The sequence below is a fragment of the Hirundo rustica genome, chromosome 1 (genome assembly GCF_015227805.2).
Source record: "Hirundo rustica isolate bHirRus1 chromosome 1, bHirRus1.pri.v3, whole genome shotgun sequence".
Lineage (NCBI taxonomy): Eukaryota > Metazoa > Chordata > Aves > Passeriformes > Hirundinidae > Hirundo > Hirundo rustica.
In genome coordinates, this window is record NC_053450.1 from 49,776,700 (window position 1) to 49,795,435 (window position 18,736).

General features: G+C 36.5%; 1 protein-coding gene across 3 annotated transcripts in view; it reads right to left on the minus strand.

Moving 5' to 3' along the window:
• LPIN2 (lipin 2) overlaps positions 1-18,736 on the minus strand; it is a 43,921-nt gene that overhangs the window by 20,345 nt on the left and 4,840 nt on the right. Inside the window, exons 1-4 of one of the 3 annotated variants that reach the window (XM_040058737.2) lie at positions 14,541-14,804; positions 9,277-9,477; positions 6,779-6,874; positions 3,135-3,433 (exon numbers count right to left, since the gene is read on the minus strand). In XM_040058737.2, coding sequence (XP_039914671.1) covers positions 3,135-3,433; positions 6,779-6,874; positions 9,277-9,477; positions 14,541-14,627 — 683 coding nt within the window. In that variant the 5' untranslated portion in view covers positions 14,628-14,804. Of the gene's footprint in view, positions 1-3,134; positions 3,434-6,778; positions 6,875-9,276; positions 9,478-9,907; positions 10,009-14,540; positions 14,805-18,736 lie in introns of those variants that run through there. The other 2 variants (XM_040058754.2, XM_040058746.2) reach the window with 2 other exon arrangements.

An 18,736-nucleotide genomic window follows, 5' to 3' on the forward strand; every position in this document is an offset into this window, starting at 1 on the left:
GAAAGAAAAAAAAATTTAGTCCAGTAAACAGTTGCACTGGATTTGTTTTGGAATGCTACTGCTCATTTCTCTTGTGGATGGAGGAAAGAAAATATTTTGCTATTATCAAATGTGTAAATATTTAGAATTTGCATGCCTACTCAATTAGACACTAAGCAGTTACAGTGATCTACCTCATTTGCACAAGTTTTCATTTGGAAGACAGCCTGGGTTATGGTAAATGCTGAACTCTAAAAACATCTTTTTAGCTCCACTTCTTATTCCCCAGTAGTATTCTTATGAAACCTGATGATGCTGCCTGACTTAAGATGAGAACTGCAGAGACTGTACATCTTCTGTATTCATAAACTAAATGTGACAGAAGCATGTTTCATACTATTGTTATTGGCAGTACTAAGTATCTCCAAAGGAGGAAAAAAGTATGACTGAACAACTAAGTAAACACAAAATTAAAAGGAAAAATTAAAGAAGTCCTCAAGATCTGTACTTCAGTGGGGAGGGAGGCAAGATGACACAAGGGTGGTACTGAACAGATTTTATTCACTGGAAATTAGCAACAAAAAGAGCTCATAGAAAGGATGCAAAAAATCTAATTTAACTGATCAGTGGATAAACACAAAAGTTAAAAATCCAAATGCAGTCAAAGATTATTGAAAATACAAGGGGAAAATCAGTATGCATCAACTTGCAACTTCAAGTTGCACTATGACACTAAGCTATTTATTTTGTAATGTTTATAAACAGTACTGCCACTTCTTGTTCACTTTACATATAGTCTAAAAAAATATGTGAGATTTCAGAGACAGATAACCACTTTAACCCTTTAACACCCTTAGCACTGGGGAAATAATGCCCTCTATTTCTGAGTTGTACATACTGTAATCTCAGTCTTTCTGGTATTATAACTCTAGCACAACTAAGATATCTAAATCGTAGCTGGAAAAGACAAAGCACATATTTTGAAAAAAGCTGGTAAACATTTGGTAATAGATTTTCCCAAAAAACATTTTTTTTTCTGCTTTATAAAAAACCAAAGAGATAAGACATTACATACTGGCACCTGTGACTGAATTTTTGACCTTCCTGTTAAAACATCAGCCTCCCTTTTCTGTTCCCAGTTTCACTTTGAAATCTGAAGCTATGCCTAAGAACAGTTAAGTTTCTAATTTCTTATTTTTCTTCTTCCTTTTCAGAGCCACACATTTATAACTAAAAAAACCCACAAAAAACACAACACCCACCCAAAAAACAATCAACCAAAACACCATAATCTCAAACAAATGTACTGATTCCATCGTACATGGTTTGGAAAGAAAACTTATGAACACTTTTTCACAACTTTATCTTTAGCTGGGAAGAAAACAAGTGCATGCCAAATGCAAGGCATTTGATTTCCTGCCCTGGTAGCCCACTGAAATGAGTGCACATAAACTCAACTATTAGACACAGAGCCACAAACCTAATGTATTTGGACCTTCACCATCACAGTGGTTTTTTGTTTCAGTCCTGCATTTACTTGCTCTTTGCAAGAAAACACCATTCTTTTACAAAATCATCTTCTTTTCACTTTATAACACCCTGTCTGATAATGTATTTCTACTGCTATTTCTGCTTATACATGTAAAAAAAAAACAGTTTAGAAATAAAAAGCCTTGTCAAGCTTCCATTCTAAAGGGTATAAAAATAAAACCAGAGTAAACTTGATGAAAACACCATGGTCTGTTCAGCTATGACTAAACATTAAACATTCTGATCAAGCACACCAGTTTTTCTTCACCTCTAGTCAAAATAAGATAATTGCTAGAATAGCAAATTGAATCCTAAACACTGGATGAAAACAGCCATTACTAACATGACATTCCTAAATACTTCATACCTTTTGTAACAACACGTTAAATAAAGAATAAACAATTATTGGGTTATATTTTCTCTCTTCCTGTACTTGACAGTTATTTTTATTTTTGGTTTCACTATGACATGTTTGTTGTTTTCTTAATAACTGCATGCTAAAGACTGAGCAGAGGTCTTCCCTTTCTTGAACTGAAAAAAAATTTCAAACAAAAAAAATGCCTAGACTTAAACAGAGCAGGGAATATCTAAATGACAATTCATTGACATGAGTATGACACTAATAAAATAATGCAAATTAACTAAGAAAGCCACAGATGCTCTAAAAAACACTTTAAAATCCATATTTTGTTTGTTATGTTTTACTGGTCATAGGTATAATAACATATTCATGTTTTTCTATTGCACTAACCTTTTTGTCTGGTACTTACTAAATTTGAGACTCCTTTGAAGACCCATATTGAAGGAGTTTTTTCAGTTATATTTTATTCTCTTACAACAAAACATTCTTGCAATTCCCAGACCCGATCTTGAATTTATTCAGCCAGTATTACATTTAACAACTAAGCTGTCCAGTGAAACACCTAGCTTTCTTTGAAAAACCAAGTCCTGATGAGTAGGCTTTTCCTGGATTTGAAGCATCTATATGCTTGATAGCTTTCATCGATAACCTTAATCTTTCCATCTTTCCTGTTTACCCTATAGACCTCTTTAGCTTATTAGTATGTGCTACCACTTTAGCACAAGCTCCACTTTACTAAAGAGTTTACCCACTTCAAAATACAGGATTGATTTTTATCTCATTTTTTTCACCCCCCTCCTCTTCACACACACATAAAGAATTTACTAACATGAAGGGACACTCATTTACATACTTTTCAGTTGCCAAAGTAAACTTCAGGTTACAGAGAATCCAAATTCAGATGTGGTGTGCTACAGGCATTCCACACTGCAGTCTATCTAGAGGCTACCAAACACGCCAGAAGATCACTCTGCCTCATCAGAGAAATTACACTGAAACGTTCTCAGTCACACAACAGATCATAACAACACTTCTTCACCAGGATGGGCTTAGCTGCATTCATGCTCATTAAAAAATGGCCCAACTTTAAGGTGAATCTGTGAAGATTTGGAAGGTACCTGTTTGGAGTTTTGTTAGTTTGCTTGAGGAAAGGCCTAGGCAGAACATACCAAAACTTGTGCAATACTTGCATGGAGGAAATGAACAAGTCACCTTTTAAATATTCAGTGATGACTGTGAAAACGGCAACTATCTAAGAGCTTACCTTAGGGGCTGTACACTTTTCTCATCATCTGAGCTTATTTCCATTTCAAAAATCTCTTCAGTCCCAGCAGAAGAGATCTGATCTTCTTTCCTGCTATCTTGTTTGTATTTCTTCCTCCTTCTTTTTTTCTTTTTCACAGAACTTGGGGTGAATACAGTCTCTGTTTCTCCAGAGTGTGGAATTTCTGAGTTTGCACATGTCCTCTCATTTTCACCTGATTTCAAATGATTGTCAGTGTCTTTAAAAAACTGATCTTCAGTGGGTATTGGAGATGTTGCCAAATAAGCAGGAACTTTTTCCTAGGGGCAAAAAAATTTAAAAAAGAAAAAGCTATTTTTTCCGCTTTGTTTTGTGCACTCAGGGTAGTTGTCAGCTACAGATTAATCCTTGTACCTATATTTAGACACAAAGCCACACAGATGCCCAATGGTATGAAGCTGATATCTAGAAAGGAAACAAATTCACCAAGAGTGATTACAACAAGTTCGGAAAAGTGCATGTTAGCATTCTTACAGTTTTCAGACACAAATAACTGATTTTGCCAGCAAAGCAAATACCCAGTCAGTGGAATGCTTTTGAAGTTATCTGCCCTGAGCACGCCAGTTCCATGCTTATTAAACGTGTTAATAAAAAAAGGCTAATTAAATCCACGGCTGTTTATTTTGAAATAGATTCACTTGAAGGTATAGGTTGAAAGGGACATCTGGATACCATCTGGTCCAATCTTCTGTTGAAAGCAGGGCCTCGGGTTAGGTTATCCAGGGCCTTATCAAGCCAAAGGTTGAGTATTTCTAGTGAGGGAGTCTGTCACTTCTCTAGGCAACCTATTCCTGTGTTATACTGCTTTTGTACAGAAGGATTTTCCTTATATCTAGCTGACGCTTTCCCCATGCCCTTTGCCCCAACTTATGACTAGACAGCCTTGTGGAAAGAGTGTCTCTGCTCTGTAACTACCTCGTAGGCAGTGCAAGACTCTGGTTAGAGTACCCTGAATCCTCTCTAGGCTCAACAGAACAAGTTCCAGCAACTTTTTTTTTTCTATTTCAATTTCTCCAGCCTTCCACTGGGCTCTCTCCAACTTTCCATCTCTCTCCTTATCTGGGAAGGCCAGAACTGTGTTCCAGATTTGATCTAACATACATCAGGCTGAGCAGGACAACCCCACACCCTCCACCTGCTGGCTGTGCTATCCCTGGGACACGTTTGCCTCCTCTGCAGCCAGGGCACGCTGCTGGCCAGGTGATGCAGAGCTGCATTTCATCCAGTCAGACCACAGCCTGCACTGCTGGCTGTCAGTCCGCACTTCCAGCCCTTATGTGAGACAGCACGTGCATCTTGGGGAAACCCTGGTGGGAATCTTGCTGGTCCAGTCTCCCAACCTGCCAAGATGTGGTGGTTCTTTTTATGACCTGTCTACTCCTCTCAGTTCAGTGCTACCCACAAAATTGGGGAAGCTGCCTTCAGTCATGTCCTACGTGTCAGACGTTATTTTTGTAAAGTATCTCTCAAAAAGAAAAAGTCAACTATAATTTACTAACCTTAAAACCAACATACAAACAACCAACCATCAACTAATTACAACCCGCTGCCTCTCGAAGGAAAAGCTTTAGCTATGGACTGCCTGAGGTTTATTTACATTGTAACAAGAAACTGAAAAGAAACTGACACCTAGTCGGAAAGAAGCACACTGTGAAGAGACAAAGACAAGGCGGAACAAAAGCAGAAGAGAATGGAATTTGCATAGTGAAGAGAGAAAGTTATGGAACTCAGTTTCATGGTAGAGAATAGAAGTAATTACAAGATGCCTGCTATTTTACTGGACGCTTGTGCAGAAGGTTAGTCAGGAACCCTGATGAGACACAGCCAGAACACTGATACTACTTTCAATATGCTCAAAGCCTTATCTGCTATTTTAACACTAAATTCAAATTGTCATTGAATTAAGAGTTACAGAACAAATATTGTTCCACTGGCTGTAAAGTAGAGTGAAGTAGAGAAAGGAGAACAAAATATAGCCTTATACAACATTGATGACACACGTATTTTACGTTGTGAAAAACCCTGAAATAAAATGATAGCACCCACACTAAAGTTAATATTCTATACAATTAGTGATAAACAATCAAGAATAAAAAATAAATAAAATTTTAAAAAAACACTCAGGAAAAGTTAAAAGAAAAATGGCTGGAAAATTGTCCAGATTTACATGGAATGAGATGAGTGGCATTACTTCTGAATGTCAAGCTGTGAAAAATACAAAGACTGAGCCCTTAAAGTACCTTTCTAAATCCCCCACAAAGGGGAAAAAACAACAATCAGTGAGAGGTTTATGATTTATCCCTTAAGCACAGCTTCAAGAGGCAAACTAAGATGTTGATCAGTTGCAGGGAAAAAAATGCTTAAAAGAAGTAAAAATAACTCAGTTTTGCTTTGTAGCAAACTTGGTCTCTGTTTTCAGCATGAATTACCCACTTTCAAGAACACATTATGCACAGATTAGGCACTCTTGTTATAAATCAAAATGTACTACGCAAGTGCAACAGCTCCTTTAAAACACTGTACTGGGGACAAAGGCAGACAAAGGCAGTGGTTATCCCCTTGCTTTCCAAAAGTCATGAGACTGATCAGTCCCCATCGATGTCTGACACAGCCTAGATCTGTAAAAAAACTGCTTTCAGTTTTTATTTTAATCATGGTGTACGCTGACACAGAACCCAACTGTCCTTTTGCTGAAGTGTTACGAATCCCATTATCATTTGGGGTCTTAATACTTATTTTCTCCTTCTACTTTAAATTGTATTTAACTCCTTTCAATATGAGAGCTTCCTCTGATCCCTCACAGTAAACAAGTAGCACCCTAAAGTAAAAACTGGATCAGTCTCATTTCCTTGAAAGACTGATTTGTAATAACCAGAGGAAATTAACACTTTTACTTCTCTGAGACAAATTTTTCCTCTCTCTTCTGACTATTTTTCGTTAAGCCTTTTGGACCCTTTTATTTAGAACTTCTTTCCTTCAGACTTGCTGAAGAATGCCAACAGACTCAAAAGCAATGGTCAGGACTGACCCATACCATGATTACATAGCTCCCATCCTTAGGAAATCAGAGAAAAAGTAAACCATTATTCCTGTTTTTCAGAGGCTCATTAGCTTCCAGTTGCAAAAGATTCTTGGGAAATAAATTCTCAAGTCAAAGAAGTTACTGTTACCTGGTGAAAATTTAATAAAATTTTGACAAACTGGGCTAAAATTTGTAAGATAAATTAAAAATATGCCCCAAAATAGACTACCTTTATTAGTAGAGGCACCAGCTGTAATAACTTAAAGCAAAAATTATTGTAAGACACTGCTATTAGTATAACTGCAGCCAACAAGAATGAATTCACTAAAGCAAACAAAAATACGTCAGCACATCTTCCAAATAATGCTCTAATTAACGAAAATAATTAGTTACTTTATTATTACTGGCAGCAAAATTGTACAAAGCATCAAGCATGTTGGCAGCATCTGAAAGAAACGTTAAGATTCAGTTACAGGAAATCTGGCTTTCACAGAAGTGAGGACATTGACACTGTATGAAATACTTCTAACCCATTACTGTGTCATTAGTATATTGTAGCCATCAAGAAGCACAAAGTCCTTACATTCTCCTCCTCGGTTTCTTGCACAAAGAAAGCTTCTCCATTGTCACCCAATTTCATATGAAGATCAACAGCATCGCCATTGATTTCTATATCAATCTGTGGAAAGAGACAATTTATTGTAAATAATTCATCACGGAGAAGGTGCTGACCTCATGGTCCACTTAGTTCTGAGAGTAAACTTTGTTTCATTGTATAATGGTGTCCCTTTCTTCTCTCTGACACAGGTCTGTCATAATGGTCTTTAGTTTGTTCACCTGCAAAATACATCATGCTCCTGGCAGAGAGCCTAACACCCACTAGAAAAATAAGAAAAAAAATAAACTTCATATAAAGACTGAATCTTGTTCAAACAATTATTGATATAGCCTTTATTTCATGGAAGAATGGCTGAGACTGTTAAGGTGTTTAAATCTCAATCTGAACTGGGGTCTGGTATGAATCTGAATCCTGAACACCAGATGTTCCACCTGGAAGCCTCCTGGAGGCAGGCTTTGTCTGAAAGTGATGAGACTTGCCACAATTATTTCTGCAACTCAAGTTAGTGTTTCAGATTTTCCTGCTCATGAGTTTGTCGGGGTGTGACATGGGACCACAACCCTTCTGCAACCATAGTGTTTTTGTCACAGAATAATGTTTTTATAGTCCTAAAAAGGTACATTTTAGACAAGAAAACCCAGTCATAGGAGATGATAATTAGGTAAATAACCAAACATGCATGGGGACTATACCCAAATCCTTAAGATAACCACTTTACTTCTTCCTCACAGTAACAGACTGATTTTGATCTGAAAGTCATATATATTTCATTACTGTTTATTTTAAAAATATTTTCTTGTATTTCCACTTCAGTAACATGAGTTTTAAAAAGCTCACCTTTTCCTTGTGCTGGTTTAGACATACAAACATCTTTAAGTTTGGTACCTATACCTCACTCTGATTTCTGGAGCCCTCAGTACATGCCTGAAGTTGAAGCACAGACACACATACTTTGTGTTCCCACACATCTTGGGACTACAAATTGATCTTGGCCTCATAACTTGCCAGAGAAAAACGCATCCACAATGCAGTAACAAACACTCAAGTGACTATTGAGAGAACTGTGTGAACAGTAACTCCCAGGATGGAGGAAAGAAGGATAGCAGTCATCTACACAAGCAAAAACTGAGAATTACACTGCCAGTCTAGTACAACAGGTACCAAGAGTAGATGTTTCTACTGTTCAACAGCTTTTTAGAGGTACCCAGAAGCTGAAAACCTCTCGAATTTGGTTCAACTATTCAGAAGTATATAAAGACATTTAACAAACTCCAATTTCAGACCACTCCCATTGTAAGTGTATCTTGCTTGCCTAGATGTCAGAAAAAGTACAGCCATACCACCTCTTTTGTACCCTGTTGAAAACTGAAATGTAATCTGTTACAAAACTGTTAAGGTAAATAAATTCTTTATCATCAGCAAGCTCGTTAAAATAAACGCTACAAGTGGGAAATCAAACAAAAAATAAATACAAAACACGCTACTCACCTGTGTTACTATGACAAACATACAACTTTAATGCATGTAACTCTAACTGTTGACCTTTAACAAAAAAAAAAGAAAAAAAAAGCCCTGACCTAACTGCTCTTTCAGTTTCACTTTATTCTCTTTTTACAAGCAAAATATAAAGATAGGGGTAGCTTCCTGCAATAACCATTTACTCCTTAAAAAAGCAGCATATAATCCTGAGGGTTTATGTCCTGTTTAAATCAATTTGTCTTTCGATAGCACGCCCACATGCCACACACAGTATTCCTTACTGACAGTAAAGTCCCCCACATTTTCCAACCAATCAGTTCAATTCGCTCTCTTGGCATGACTAACAAAGCCTATGGGAAGGGGATGGAAGGACAATCTGCCTGGGTAGCACCACCATCTCAGAACAGCTGGACAGGAAATTGTAACAGGTTCTCTTCCCAACATGCCCACACAGGAATGAAACCTCAGTTTTCACTTGCTTGTGGATGTTAATAACTGCATTTTCTACTGCATATCAACCTTGAACACAGCTAACAAGGAGCAATATTTATAATAGGCCACCAATACTTAACAAATACTCTGTCCTTCAGACATTCCAAAAAGAGTTGCTTACATCGGGGATCAGTTAAATAGCATTAAGCATTTCTTTCCCAGCATATTTGGGTAAGTAAATAAATAGCCCCATGTAAACATTCTAAAACTGTGAAGTCTATTGGTATTTGTCTTTTTGCATAGGCCCAGAGCTGTCACGGTTTTTCTTTCACAGCATTTTTGCACAGTCCTTAGATTACCACAGGAAGTTCTGTTTCACATTCCAAAACTACCACCCTGTACAGCATTTATGAGCAACTGTTCTGGATTAAACCAGCCTGCTAACTGGGAATGTGAGGAGCTGAGGAGGGAAGGAAGGAAGGAAGGAAGGGAGGGAAAAAAGGAATGCACTGGTACTCAAAACTTTGTTTTGACCCACTGTCTGAACTTACCACTTTTTCCTTAGAGCGCAATACACCAAGCTTCCCAAATCGGACATGGAAGGGAGAACACTGGTACGTCCCATCCTGCTGCCGGACCACAATGACATCGATGCATCCCGAAAGGGTTGCCTGATTAATGCCCTTGTACAGCTCCCTCACAGTAACCAGGACTTGTCCCGCAAGTTGCCCCACGTAGTTCATAGTCTGAGACTAAGGGAGAGAAAGAAAGAAAGAAAAAAAAGTAAATTTAGAACACAACAGGTTTCTTGAAGTGAACTTTAGACATAGATGTGCAATGTAATTTATCAGTTACTCTATTGTAACAAGCTTTACACAAGTTTTCAACCATCAACAGAACTTTAAGGCAGTCCTTATACTACTAAAAGTATTCAGAGTTATAATACCTATTCTTAATGCTTTATTCCACTTGAATCTATGACTAATTAAATACTTCAAAGGAAATTTTGAAGCATGTCATTTTTAGACCTCAAAACCTAGATTTAAGTGATGCTTAATAAATCAAGATAAGCTAAAAACAAAAATTCATTCTCCAGAGGACTGCCTGATTAATACAACTGATCCTTTATTGAAAACGGAGATAATTGTACATAAGGATGCCCAAAAAAATAAAAAATCTTACTAGTCAGGAAAAGGTATGTAGAACATAGTGCATGTAACTCTTCCTTTACAGCCCTGTATGTCAAAACCAGCTGAGTCATCTTAGAGAAATTATCAAAGTATGTAATGGGAGAAAAGAGATACACACATTAACAAGATTATGCTACAGTCAAACAGAATAAAGAGCACAAAATCACTTATTGAAAATTCTGCCTAATCCATTAAAAATACTTAAGCAAATGAATGAATTCTGAATGACTGCAAGTCTTTCAGACTAAGAACACAATTTGAACTATGACTGCCAATAAGAAATAAAATGCCAATGATTTCTCAGAACATCTGAACTTTAACAGAAAGAGGAGGGGAAACTGAAAATGTTCTGATAGAAACCTAAGTGAAACCCTTCCTCATTCTACCATCTCCTGCCTCCCACCCAAAAGTCTGCTATAAGCTCGTTTCAAAAAATTCCAAGCAACTGCAGCCTCTGAAGTTAAGGATATTTAGGAGAACAAAGAACCACTGCCAACAAGCAAAAGCCACAACACTGAACACATAAAAGAGCCTAAATTATTTTTTTAAAAAAAAATCTATTTTGGGATATTATTTCTAGAAAAAAAATCCACTGTGATCTTTTTTCCATTTGCATTTCTATTTTTATTTGTCATTGAAAAGGTTTAAGATTTTCCTTAATACCTCTAAACAAAACTTTACTGCATTACAACAGTCCTTCCTACTGATACTGCTTTATTGTCTATATAATTAATCAATTATCTCTCTTTTAAGCCTCCAAAGTCTTCCTTACAGGAACACAGGTATCTCACACTCACCCAAAAGTGACCACTTTTGTGGCATCCATATACTGATATAATTGTAAATAGGCAAGAAATCTAAAACTACTTTTACACTTACAGTAGCTATGGAAACATTTTCTCCATCTCAGGCTTCTCATACATTACTGAATCATATTAACATTTTTTAAAAATAATTCCTTCCTCTTCACAAGACGTACAAAGGAAGGTAGAAGGTTTCAAATACAGATTTAAAACTGTCTTGAAATTATCAACAGAACTACTATACTATGCTAGGTAGCAAGCTAGAGAATTTTCTTCCTGTAGCCTGTTGATGAAGACAAAAAGAACAGACTGTCATTGAGTGAGTAATGAGACCAGGAGGATGGACTCCCTATCAACATTAGTCATTAATTCAATTTCATCTCTGTAAGTAGCTTCACGTACAACTATAAAACTGATTGCCTGATAGTGAAGTAATAGCTCACTCTTGCTAAAGAGGGAAGGTCTCACTTCAACCTTTCCTCATCTGACCTCCTTAATGAGCTGACTTAGCTCCCTGATGCAGCTGGCAAAAGTCTACCATTTTTGTTGTTGTTTGTTTCAGTGGGCTGTTAGTAAGTTAGATTAGCTCATTAGGCAGAACATGACAAACACCTGAGTCATGAGGTGCCGAGCAGCACCAGAGAGCTAGGGCACAAAAAAAAAAAAAAAAAAAAAAAAATTAAAAGGGGCAGGGAACTGAACACCTTTTTGACAAGTGAGATATTTGCTGCATCTCAGGGAACTGTAAATCAAGATAGAGAGGTTACAGTATCTCTGCTTTCCTGTTGAAGCAATTAGTCTTCACCTAACATGACAGTCATGTTTAAACTCAATCTCATGAAAAAAAGAAATCTTTAACGCATAATCATTATCATCCATGGCTCTACCTTGGCCACTTCCAAGAGCTGTCTATGGTATCAGCCTAGAAAGAAAACTTAATTTTGTGTCACCAAGGAGACTGCATTTGTTAAAAGAAATGTTTGACACAACCAGGAATACAAGTCTTTAATAGGGTCTCTATTCCATATATTTCATTTCAGTGAACAGGACTTGAGAAGCGGGCATTAGCAAGAAATTCTCTACGATTTAAGCAGTGACTTCTTAAAAGATCAGAATTTCACACCTTCTGCTAAGAACAGAGTTCAGATGATAAATAGTCTAGTTTTTCTCACACACATGCTAACTTAACCATAGAAATTCACCACATAACCCACACAAGACCAAAGCATTCACCAATTTTACACATATTCTTGTTTTTCTGTAGTAAGAATATCCTGTTATCTCTTCTACAGGTATTGGTTTCATTTCCGTAGCTCACAGCACAGCCACTTTCATGAGCATACATACACTGAATAAACCTCTTACATTTGAAAGTTCATAGCTGGTTCACTCTTATATGTGAAAAAGTTATGAACTTTTGTACCTACTGAGTACTAAAAACATTGCTCATAAGGAAAGTAGCTTTTTATGATCCAAGTCCTAATGCAAACATTGTTTTGTACATTGCAAGTAAACCAAACTAGATAAAGGTAATAAACTAATGCACATTATTGCTTACCAAGCTGCAGTTCAGCTTTTAACATAATGGTTCACCTTGTAAGACAAACATGTTATATAAGAAGCTTCAAACTGTAGCAAGAAAGTGATCAAATAGAAATGAAGTGTCATTACATACCTGAGAAACATGTCATTTTATCTCAAATATCTGTAGAAGTGCAGCTGGGAGATTTTAAAATTTGGGGGTTAGGATTTGGTTTGAGCTTTGCTTGGGTTTATTTGTTTTCCTTAAATGTTAATGTGCATTGTTGGAAAACTTGTAGTGAACAGCACAGAATCAGACTACAGCGAGAAAGGAACAGTGTAAAATGTTATTAATTTTTGCAAATGCAATAGAAATAACCTGATCATGGCATAACCAGTAAGACAAAGTATTTCCTCGATAATACCCTTTATTTTATGCTTAGTAAACATTTCTTAAATGTCATTGCCTTGAAAGCAGAGAGCAGTATGCCTTCCTAACCTCCTAGAAGAACCTAAAAAGCATGCTGATTTCCAGTTCTGAAATACAGGAAAAAAGCCTGATGGAAAAGACAAACTAAGAAAGGCAAGGCAGTAATACTTCACAATACTGTTTAGCTCTTAAGTTTTATTTCTTTTGATATCCAGAATCTATACATTGCCTGATGCAAATTCCAGAACTCTGCATAAAAACTGAGGTGCATGCAGCTCACCACTACTTAAGTCTTCTCAGAAAGCAAATTAAAAAGCTATGAATACCTGAGGTATCAAAACAGAAACATTTTTTTTGACTTCAGAGGCTCAAGAAAGACTGATTTTTGAATATTTATGCGATACTACCTAGTTTGCAAAAATTCTTACAGCTGAATATATCAATACCACTAAGCTAAGTGCAACTGTAATTGGAATGGGGGAAAGAATCTCTATGTAATATCATGAATTTTTTTTTTTTTTCTGACAAGAAGCCATTGCACTGCCAAAAGCAGAAACTGAAACTGCTTTGGTTTTTAAACTTTCTTTTTCTGAGAGAGCACAAAAGTGAATATAAAATATCTACTTCAGAAGTTCAATAACTGAAGTGCTGTGCCTCCACTTATAAAATACTCAAATCAGTGTAACTGAAATTAACCCTGAATATGCTGTTTGACTTCCTCATGTTAGAAATCCTCTCAGAAATAATAATTAAACAGTTCTCCACCTCAGAGTACCTGATATGCTCAATATGGCAGACAAGACAATTTTTCAAAACTCATCACCAGGAAATGTTGACATTAGCATAACCTGAGCAGGTTATGTGGGTAGGAATTATATTTCTGTACCATGAAGATATTATTTTAGCTGCCACTAGACCAACATGTTTCTTTAACTTTTTTTTAGTATTATTCAGTAATATCCATATAGAGGTGCAAGATATAATCAAAAGTCTGTCCACAATAGGTGTTTTCTGTGCATTTGGGGAACCACTTTAGTAATGGTAAACTGCATTTTTTTTGATTCTTAAAGCCATCATCTTTTATAGAAGTGCACTCATATGAACATGCCTACTTCAAGTGCCTAGTTCAACTAGAGAAAAATAAGAGTGCAAATTACTCAAAGGCAAACTTTCAGATTGCCCTAGAGGGCCACAACTTTAGAGGGCATGAATTTTAACTATCACTGGGGGGGGGGGGGGGGGGGGGGGGGGGGGGGGGAAATTTTTATATATATATATATATATACACACACACACACTTAGAAGTAGATCTTAGCTTCTGGAAGAGTAGGTGTTCATACATTCCATTTATTTTGAGATACATTTAGAGGGTTAAAATACGTCTAATGCCACATGTTACCAGCAGTTGTACTTGTTTCAAGAGATTAGGTAGAACTAAATAAGACAGGCAGTGCAGTGGTTTACCTCCATTTATCTAATTTTGCCTCTATTGGCACACCTATAAATTTATGAGGCAGAAGTTTCCCTTAAGCAGAGAAAATATTTAGAAAGTGTTTTACTAGTTTCTATTCTGTACCCTAAAAAAACGGGGGGGGGGAAAGTGACCCTGTCAAACAGGACCACTGTAGCATCAGATCTACTCAACAAAAATATCTTTGTTCCCAATTAAAGATTTTAATTAGGGGTTTAAGATTGCTCCTCGTACTGCACTGAGCAGTTATGGAACAAAAACAGGAAACAAAGTGAGTCTGTTGAAAGCCTAATTAAAGTCGTCCACATGCTATTAAATATAGGTGGTCAATTTTTACATATTTTAACCGTGCTACAGGAAATTAAATACCCATATTTAGCAATAAATCTGTTGAACTCACCAAGATTCCAGAAGGAACCTTTTCATGGGCAGCAACATCACTTCTATTTGAGTGATCTTCAAGAACATCCCTTTCTGAGTTATGCATCTCAGAAAACAGAAAACTAACTTTCCACAATACAGGCAGATGCAACAATTACAGCCATAACAAAATGTTGTAGCAGCATTTCTTCTCTTCTCACAGAAGCAGAAGAACTATGTAAACCTTCTGGTCTCTTAGAGGAAACGGCTTGCTGTATATTCCCACGCAGAATTATGAGTAAAAAGGAAGTGCTTCTTTAAGAAAGCTCACACAGAAACTCCCTCACCAATAGGCTTTGCTTGAAACGTCCCAGCCCCTTCGCGCTCTGGGAGATAAGTAACAACATGGGCTGACTTTGCCATGTGTTTGCACTGATAGGTGATGATCTCGGTTTCCATCATGTCACGTGACTACAGCTGAAGCTCCCACGAAAACAGGGATTTAGTTAATGATTCTTAGGCAAAGTCTACATTAGCTCACTCACAGACTTTTCACCCACTGTTGCAACTCCAGCACTGGCAGCAGCACTCAAAGTCCTGGTTCAGCCTAAGCCAAGACTGCCCGCTGACACTCCATGCGCTGCTCCCTCTGCGGATGGCGTCACTGGGGCGGCCAGTCGTGTTTGACACAGCACATTTCACAACATTTCAGGGTCTGCGATTCGCCGACTTTTCTCCCTCCTTCTTGAAATTGAAATTACATAACAATAGTAAAGAGACAACTGACCTGGCGTCAAGTTTCCACTAAACCGTACAAAACCAACGCACGCCAAGATGAACGTTTGTTCTCCTGTGGAAATATTCTTGCTCTCTTCAAACAGAATTGTAAAGCAGTAAAATTTCAGAGTGTGGACAAAACATACCAGCTTTTTAAATAACTAGCTCCATGCTCAGAATAAGAATTGATTTTTCATCTAAGGAATTCTGAAATGTCATTACTTATCTAAATAAAATAATGGATAGGTGAAGTAACTTTGAGGAAGAGAAGCAGTATAAGAAATCAATTCTGTCTCAGAATGCTAGAGACATTCTTTGAGGACCATCAATATTCCCTCAACATAGACAACATTCCCTCTCACTACCCTAAACCCATGCACCTCCTTCTACCCTCCTGGGGTTACTGTGTGTCTGCTCAGAAGACTTATGAAGGATTGCTTCTTGAATCACAAGCATAAAAAAAAATATCCAGGACCCTACTACTATTCCTAATCTAAGTTTGGTAAATCCATGTAAAAGATTTTGATGCAGGGACAGTGAACCACATCGTAGGATGCAGCCAAACAGCTTGTAAGTTACCAAAATAATTAATGAACTACACTCAAGTCCAAAACTGCATCAGTGTCAATGAGAAAATCCTAAATTGAGTGTTGGGATTGCTATGTCTGCAGTAAGGTTGTAATAAACTACTGCTATCTCTGAGTCCTTTCCTAACACTAAATAAGTTCATATTTCATCTCACTCTTACAGAAAAAACTAATGGGTTTTTTAGCAAACATGACAAGTATTTTCATAGAATATTAAGAATTACTAGACACACTCAATTTCTCCATCCTGCTCATCATTCCTTTATCCTGTATGTTCCGTTAAAATACAGAATAAAACATGCAGTTATGAGCAAAATGGAAGCAAAATTCATAGGCCAGTGCTTCTTTTCGAACACTATTGACTTTATTTTATGTTGGGTTTTTTTTCTGTGATATCTGCACTATTTCAATATCATGCAGTATTTCAGATGGACATTATTTTCTTCAAAGCTCATAAAAGTGTTTAATACAACAGCTTTTCTAGAATACACATAAAATTGTGTCACTGCAGTAAAGTAAGATTTAGGCAGGTAATAAACTTCGCACATTTTGTTAGCCCTCTTGTCTTTTATTTCTCAATATTAATAAGGTAAGTAAAACATAATTCGTGCTGAGTAAGTTTTAAGCACTATGTTATATGTACTTACAAGTTGCACAGGAAAATTAGTTTTCATTTTGAAAAGCAAATACCTCAAATTTGGAAGTCTTAGAAGCAGTGTTTTCCATGCAACCTTAATGAAGCTCTTTGGTGTAGGCAGGTTTTCCTCTGGTGTAGTCTCAAAAAGCACTTACAAGCTTTTTCACTAGACTCACACAAGTTAATAATGCTGACAAAGGTCATTCACCATCCTATGTTCTTTCTTTGATCTGCTCTTTGTGAGTCTAAACATTTTATCCTGTTGTTCATTAGTCAAAATCCCTGATGGGAAGTATGATTCCATTTTTAAAACATAGTTTTCTGTAGCAATCATCATAATAAATTCAACTGCATTTCACTTAGTTTTACAGCATCTCACAGATGTGCAATGAAAAACTCAGGACAGATTAGGAATTAAACATGCAGGGGGGTTTAGCACATATAGAACTCAATTTTTCAGATTTTCTGTCATTCTTTTACCTCTTTGCACACTGCCTTAATAATCTACATTTGCAGTTGCAAATCAGATTTCTTTTTAATGACCATCTGGGATACGTAAAAGTCTGACTGCCTGTGAAAATGACATTTAAGTGATTATTGGATTGTACTGTATAGGAACTGTAGAACAAACACCACCAGAAAATGCTACAGAGCTCTCATCAGTGCATACCATTCTGAGTTCTGGAAAGAAGGAAGCACAAATCCTAGAGACACAGCTTCTATCAGCACATTATCCCAATTCACTCAGAGATCAGAATATATATGCCAAGCCAAATTAACGGACTAAATCCTTCTCTAATTAATATACCCTAACAGATATGGCAAGTACAGGACAACCTTTGTTCATGTTCCAATTTTATCCTTCACCCCACCTTGTCACACAAAATTTTACTTATTATCAACCAAGAATGAAACACCACAGCTCTCAGTGTCAGGATGGGTTGTGACAATTCTTAGTCTCACAGTCCATCCTGACACTAGAAAAGGTCCTTTCTCCACAAGGCTCAACTCCAGTTCCAAAATTACAACACTTCTCTATTTTCACGCACTTTTACACTTTGCTTATTAGGCGCAAAAAAAAAAAAAAAAAAAAAAAGCGGAGGGGTTGCCAATTCTCCTACACAGATTACAAAAATCAGACTGTAGCTGAAAACACTCTTCTGTGCCCAAGTTCTTGGTCCCAGCGCCGGTCTGAAGCATCTGCTTACTGAGAATGGAAATAAAGCTTTGCTCATTACAGATTGCGCTAAAATACATTCAGCATAACATCTCTGATACTTTTAAGTGCAAAAGTCTATCCATTCTCTATATGAATGTTTAAACTTAAATCAAAGGTTATTAACTTTGCTAAAATAAAATAAACTTTGACATGACTAACAGAAAACACACTGAATGAAGAATATCTGCCTCAAAGGCCTCCTGAAAGGAATAAACATTTTTTTCTGAAAGAAAACAGCTAGAATTTTTCTTCTAGCAGAATGGAAAAATGCCATCAAGTGCCACTTCTTATTAAGAAACAATAACATACTTGCTAAGATTTTCCATATAAAAGCTGAAGGTACCTAAAATTTTCCATTTTATCAAATTACATGCAACTAAAAAATTCTGTTCAACCATGTTGAAATATACCACTAGGCAGTACTACCTGCTTTTACCTGCAATTCCCAACGGTGAAAAAAAACAAAAACAAAAACAACCAAACCAAAAAACTGCTATTGCAAGTAGTAACAGCAGGTACAAGAATTCAAGCAGTTAATAGATGTTAGAAAAACACTAGTAACATAAAAATAATGTATTTTTCACTAAACTGGCGCTTAAAAAATAAAATCAAATTAGTTTTGCACCTGTGATGCAACACAGTAAATTTAATGCCTTCAAGATCTCCAGGTTGAATCAAGTCATTCAAACCAGAACATTTTACAGTGGAACTTAACTACTTTTTATCACTGGGGAGAAAAAAAAATAGCAAGAAAGGAAATCCATAGTTTGTTTGGAGTTAGTGCTTTTGTAATTGTCAACACTTTTATCTGTATAATCTGCTATGAATAATCTGATTTCAGTGTTACAGTATTTGTCTTTATATTAATTTGAGCATTTTATTTTTTAAAAAAAAGTTACCCCTTTTTTCTGCTTACAAAGAAAAGTCAGGACAAAGAATAGTTGAAGAGTTCAGAAATTGAGTTTTACTGGTAAAATGATCAGTTCAATCAAAAACTTAGGTTACATGTACACAAA